At 39.0% G+C, this 7,111-nt stretch overlaps 1 protein-coding gene across 1 annotated transcript in view; it reads right to left on the reverse strand.

Moving 5' to 3' along the window:
• Positions 1-4,199, reverse strand: part of arg1 (arginase 1) — a 24,959-nt gene extending 20,760 nt beyond the window's left edge. Inside the window, exons 1-2 of the mRNA XM_042085423.1 lie at positions 3,905-4,199; positions 3,638-3,710 (exon numbers count right to left, since the gene is read on the reverse strand). Coding sequence (XP_041941357.1) covers positions 3,638-3,710; positions 3,905-4,009 — 178 coding nt within the window. The 5' untranslated portion in view covers positions 4,010-4,199. The remainder of the gene's footprint in view (positions 1-3,637; positions 3,711-3,904) is intronic.
• Between the last annotated feature and the right edge of the window lie 2,912 nt (positions 4,200-7,111).

Genomic DNA, 7,111 nt, shown 5'->3' on the forward strand with positions numbered 1-7,111 from the left:
TGCTACATATACAGTGTTCATGTGACATTGTCCAAAGTTTCTGTGCAAAGCTGATTTATGGATGAATATCGCTGAGCGGTGCCTTTTGCTGTCCTGGTCATAAATAACTCATTTGTCATGTCAACATAATATTAAATGATTTGTGAAGGAGTTTGTTACATTCATCTACTGTATACATTACATTCAGAAAAGGCGTTACTTGGCCGTTTTACATGCAATTTCTAGATATTTTTTCAGTTTTATGTACTGTAAGAGGATGCATGGTATTTCGCCATTTCCCTGGTACTATGCATTCAAGTTCAAAGTGAGTAAAATATAGTAAAAAGTTTTGCTTTCAAATTGTTTAGCTAAATGAGATATTTCTCCCCTTGAGTGCATTGATATTTTGATGATAAGAATAGTGCTTTTAAAGTTTTAGAGGTTTGTTTTTTTAGTTTTTGTGTGTCCCTGAAATCATTGTTCACCCTGTCATAATGGAAAATTTGTCCCTTTAAGAAAAGGCCATCTTCTCTAACATCAGGACAGCAATTTATTTTCTCTCTTCATTGGTGGGAAATTCACCTGCTGAGGTCAGTGAGTAGCTGACCTTTTTTCTGACAAATGTTCTTTTTAAATCGTTTTTAAATGAAATCATTTTTTGTGTATGTTTGCTTACTTGCTCTGTCCAACCTTAACATGTCCACCCTGTCGGGACAAAATATGCCATTTTTTTGTCAAGCTGCTTTTGTTTAATAATTACTATTTGTAGATTTGAGTAAGTACATATACTTTACAGGCAGAGGCTGTTGAATACATACAACAACAAAATTCAAGTACAAGTACAAAAAGTGATCTGAATACAATATTTTCATTACATGCAGGTATAACTATACCAAATGTACGTGTACAACAAGTCTACATAGTGACCCAATGACAGTTTGCTGTGAGTAAAAATATTAACTGAAGGTGAAAATGTCTACACTACTATTGTAAATTAGGCCCTTAGGCCCGACAGGGTGGACATTTACCTGACAAGGTTGACATTTTGTGCACACACTTCTATGTGCAAAATAAACATCGGTCCACCCTGTCATCAAAATATTTTTTTCAATAATTCAATTATACTATGAAATATCTATCTATCTACAGTATCTAAATAGTCTATAGCTATCTAAATCTATAGTATTTCATCTTTTTACATCCAAAAAGGCCCACTACAATTCGCACTCGCAGACACATTAGGTGTCTAAATGGCCTTGAGTGTCTGTTCATCTTTTTTAAGACTTTTTAAGTGTTTTTTTCTCCAAACTGTATGCCGTCACACACGCACACTTACCAACACATGGATCAGCATCACTCAGCGGAGCACAAATACATGTTTGAAGCAATCATACAATACAAAAATCACCCAACCCAAAACTAATTGCAACAGAAATTATTTTTGTTGTATTCAGCTCATGAAACCTTCCCATATCACATACCAAAAGTCCATGAAAATCCAAGTGGTGGAACATTGTCAAAACTGGAATTATTTGTGCATAGGTCAATGGCGAAAAGCTGCACCTTTGGCAGTTCTATTGAACTTTCATAGTACAGGGGATATGTGAAAACTAGGACAAATTTTTTTTTTCATAAAGGCATGAGACTTGGTGAACTTGTACAATTTGGAGCCCTGGATATTTTCAGATATAAAACCATTATCAAAAAACCCTCAACCATTAAATGTTCCACTATAACTGAATTAAACCTATTTTGCATCATATCTCCTGAACCAAACACAATATATCAGAATATGTGATGTCTACTCCCAGGGATGGCCATTTATGATACATTTATTACATATTTCAAATACAAAATAGTATTTTGTAATTTGTATTTGATTGGGTTGAAGAAAATGGCTTCAAATTTTGTATCAAAATACTTTATAGGTGTGTTTTTTTGTAGTTTAAAAATATTTTTGGTAAAACCAATACTTTTGGTGACATGATGACATCATAAAAGTGCAAAACAATGAATGTAGCCTCTGACTGGTGCTGACTTAGTAATGTGCCTATGTGATCAGAACAGAATATTGAGATTCAGGTAGATCAGTGGTTCTCAAACTGTGGTACGGGTACCACTGGTGGTACGCAAACTCTCGCTAGTGGTACTCGGAGAGTCTCCAAGGGGTCTTTTCATAAAGACTTGACAACGCAAAACAGTATGTAAAATGTAAAATATGTAGTTGAATTGGCCTATATGCACCTGTATTTTAATGATGGTCATAATGGTGGTACTTGGAGAGCCAATTGTTTTTGTGGGTGGTACTCATTGTGAAAAGTTTGAGAACCACTGAGGTAGATGATCCAGTGCAAGATAAGAAGGCTAACATAATACTGCCCCCCCCCCCCCCCCCCCACACACACACACACCAACCTTAAATTTCTTCAGAATTGTAACCATCAGTTTCTTAGGAACTAACCATCAGTTTCTTGAGAACTTTATGATCAAAAAGTTGCCTCATGTATCATCCAAATGTATGCCCATTGGCATCAATATAACCCTATTTATCGCTAACACAGTACCGTAAAAAACAACTAAAAGGGTCATGATCCTGCCTGCTCAACAGCTTTACACAGTGCAGTATCATTCTGGGCATGCATTGACAGAGACTTCATTCATTTCAGGGACTTCATTCTCTGTATTATATGTCAGTGTACCATGATTTTGAAACCATTATTTTAAGGTAATAGAACTGCATTGGGTTGCTTTAAGCCCACATTGTGTGGCTCTCACTAGGTTTGGTGATTAGTTTGTACCACTTGACAAGTTCAGTTTAGACTTATTGAGCTTTCTTTACTTTGAGCCAGTCATTTTAGCATATGTCCACCAACTGGATTTTCATGGACTTTTACTATGGTGTTTAGATCACAACTGAAAACGTGAAAATAAATTAATTAGTTTTGGGTCAGACATTTGCCTGCACTATGAGTCAAAATGTCACATCCATAATGCCACTGCCCCATGACTCTTTTCCTCTGTGGTTCCTCATTGGTGGAAAGAGTTGAGTGTTCTGCGTTCTTGCGATAGTTTTGGGACTTTCAAGAGGGGTTTAAAGACTCATCTGAATTCGGATTACGTAATTCATTAATTCTATTTAGTTATTATGGCTTGTATATTTAATATAATATGTATTATTAATATTTGATATTGTTATTGATATCATTGTTATTATTACTATTATGCTTATTAGGCTTTTTTGACGTTAATCTTCTAACCATTGCAAGGTTCATAGGCTATTCCGTTTTGGACAAAACCTTCTGCAAAATACTATAACCGTACCATAACCATGTCGTTAATGGCTGTTGATTGAGAAATAAGTCGGGCTGTGTAGCGGCATGGCATCTTTTGGGTCAGTGAGAAGCACAGTGTCACTGGACACCTTGGCATTGCCAAGCACTTTAATCTTTAATGGAAAGAACACAACGAGGTCTGACCAGCAAGGGACACGCCTTTAGTGTAGACCGTGTCTTTTTAGAAGAATCACGGTTTGGTCCAGCACAGTTTGATCCGGTTTTAAGGGTAGGCAAACGCACAGTCCTTCACATGCACATAGTGTTGGCATTGCTACAGCTAGGGCACATAGTAGCAGGCTTAACAGACAAGAAACTGGTGTTACCTTGCCCTTTAAGTTTCTCAACCAATCCGGCGGCTCGAATGAGATCTGGTCCCTCTTCCACTCCGGCTCTCGGCTGCGGTGACAGTAATTGATGGGTTAGTTTTTCCTCTACAAGATAGAAGGCGATTTAACTTTGTGATGAGTCTGTATTTAATTTTAAAGATTGAGAAATTCATCCTTGCACCAGGAATTCCACCTTCTCGCTACGTTTAGGATTGGTTATAGGGTATTCACAACCCCGTTATTGAATGATCCTCGAAAATTCACCTGTCCTTTCCAAAAAGGCGCTCCGACTATGCCAACTGAGTGATGTCCTCTCGTGAATGTCCGCAGGACGAGCCGCAGCCCCATCGAGCCCTTCGTCGGTGGCATGTCGCGGGACAAGCTGCTTGCTGCAGTCCGCTGGCTGGAGTGGCAAGCTCTCACGGCTTTACCTACACGTGTGTGATGACACGTTCGACCGTGCCACACTTCGCAAGTAGAAGTAGGACCGAGGATATAGGTTGGGACTGATGATGCGCCGCCCCAGCACGGCACGTCTGTACACGGAACCGACACATTCTGGATATTCCGCCACTCAGAATAAGTCACCGGATAATGGCGTAGGCTATAATGATTATCTGACGTAATAAGCCTTATGGGTTCTCGAGCATTCAGTTGCCTAAATTAAAATAGTATAATTACAAATCGATTGGCATAAATTGGTATGTTGATATAATATGGTTGTTCGGACGTTCCAGATACCTATGTCATTTTTTGGGCTATGTAAAGTGAAAGTATAGGCTATGTGTTGTTGTTGTTTGCAATGACACCTCCCTATTAGCATGTATTATTAAATTAAATTTATAATAGGGCGTAGTCCTATTGTCGGAGACAAGGTCTATCACAAGTAATGAAAATGTGATGAAAATCTACTGATCTATTAGACCTAAGCCTAGGCCTGTAAATGCATGCTACATTATTCTGTAGCCTATTCTCTGCATATAGGCAAACTGAACTACCGACTAAAAAACACAGAGCTCTCTGACAAAGAAATGACGCTACTTTGAGTAAAGTCTCCGAGTTCATATGATCAAGATAAACCAGTCAGCATAACTATTAGTATTAGCCTATCTTTGAATAGGCCAGTCGGTTGGGAGTTCATCGTCAGTTGCGCGATGGGGTAGCCTATATTGTCTATTGCCATAACACAAGGGCGACCTCACCTGGTGTTATTTGGAAACGACGCTTTGCACTTGTGCGACAGATCATCCACGATGCCTCCAATGGATTGAATGACAACTAAATTACATTTACATTTATTAGTGTGCTTGCTGAAATCAGCACACTATTGTTCTTCTTAAGTTTTTCCTATTATTATTATTAATATTCCTGTAAGGCAGTTTTTTTTGGCCAACTCCTGCTCCCAGACCTTTTGGGATATCATTAGGCCTACTGGTCCAACTCTGGAACATCCGGCCAGAACGTAGTTTTGTGGAAATTGAAGATGTTACTGCCCAGCAAACAGGTCCATGTGGGGCCCACATGGGCCTTACTTGTTGGGCTTCAGCTGGGCATGGGTGTAACGGATTAGGGCCCACTTCCCCGAAAGCATCTTAAGCCTAAGAGCGTCGTAAAGTCCCTCTTACGAACGTCTTAAGATTTGCCGACTGTTTCCCGAAACCATCGTAGCTTAAGAGCATCGTGAAAACACTCGTAGATCTACGAGTGCTCCAGAGTACTCGTTACCGGCTAAGAGCGTCTTAACAGTACTTCTCACTGAGGTCACCAACAGGACATACAGAGGAATTACAAAGAATACATAATCCAATTTACGTTCCCATTCTTTATTGTGTTTACCTGTGATGAATCAGATTTTAGCGTGCAAAATAGCCTACATTTAATGGTCATAATAATGTGATGAAAAGCGGACAAAAATGCAATCAAGTTATGAAACGAGACGTTGCCAGAATAGTTTGACATTATCTTTGCTAAGTGAATATTTTATTAGGCCTATGAGGTAAAAAGCAGAGAAAGCAACATGTGGTTTAGTCTGTAGCCTACTGCATCAAAATCTAAGCCTACACATTTCCTCTCTTTCTTACTCGACTTCTTTCTTATCTTCAAAAGTGTTCTTAAGTGGCACCGCGAAAAAATATTGCATGGCGCAACAATCTAATCTTAAAATAATTACAATTATTTATGTCTCTGTGTGGTATATAACCTACTTGGGATGCTTACAAGCAGATGTCAAAGTGTTTCTATTTTCGTATTGATGTGAATTAATGTGTAGATCTGAAGTTTAAATGGTAGGCCTATAGCTGTGACGTGCAGTCACCTGACATCACCGTCAAATCAGAGGATATTTCAGAACTATTAACGTGGACAGCTCCCCTTAAGAGCATCTTAAGAGCAGTGCATGCGCGTTCACGCTACGAGCATGTTCGGGAAACAGTCGGAAAAATCAAACGAACGATCGTAAGATGAATCGTAGAAAACCCTCTTAAGAGCGTGTCTCCGTCGTTATCGGGGAAGTGGGCCCTGTCCTGGATACATCTCAACGTGCGCTCTACTGTAAAACATTTGGTTTAAATGGAGATGTAGATCATCGCGGGTGCATTAATAACTCTACATTGCGGCGAGTTGACACAAATTATTCACTTTGACGAATTTATGTAGTTTCAGTCCTAGTTACTTTACTTTGGGCCATGCTCTTCCTTACTTGAATCACCTTTGAAAATAGAGGATTGAAGTAGCCTATATGGGTATTTGGGAATGAACGTTGACTCAGATGCTTTTTGAGACTTTAAGCAGAAATGTCCCATTTTAGTGTTTAGGATGCATCATAGACAGGTTATCTTTCAGGTAGCCTATATATTTTCCATTAAAAAACCATCATGTAGCGAACGTGTTGTGGCTAACTCACTTAGCTCCTGTTAGTAGCCTAGGTTATGGTCATAAGCAAATGAGATGACAGTGGAAAGATACAATTAGTGCTGCTATCAATTTGCTTGGTATAACCGCATAGTTTTCTACAAATGCAATCAAATTGGCCTCCATCACTCAACCAGTGTTTCCCATACATTGACTAATCTGTGGCGGGGCGCCACGAAATAAAAATCGGCCGCCACAGATTAATATTCTATGTTTAATTGAATTGAATTTAAATTAAATATAAGGTCAAATCATTGCATTGCCATTGAGCTGCGCTTTTTACGCACGCAGCCTTTCCTTGCCCCGCTCTCTCGTAGCCCGCTGCCCCACTCCTCTGCATGTGCATTTAACAAAATATTCACGATTGTTGAAGGATTGTTGTTGCCACATAGAAGCATTGCATAGAAGACATCTGGCTAAATTGCTATTAAATCCACTTAGCATCGTGACCATGCTGCGCAAATTTGTTCAAAACTGCTGCATTGAAGTGAACTCTGCTAAGGTCTTATCACAACATAGTAGGCTACATTGAAGAGACTAAACTAAGTTATGTTATGAAAT

The sequence above is a fragment of the Alosa sapidissima genome, chromosome 3, assembly GCF_018492685.1.
Source record: "Alosa sapidissima isolate fAloSap1 chromosome 3, fAloSap1.pri, whole genome shotgun sequence".
NCBI classification, from domain to species: domain Eukaryota; kingdom Metazoa; phylum Chordata; class Actinopteri; order Clupeiformes; family Clupeidae; genus Alosa; species Alosa sapidissima.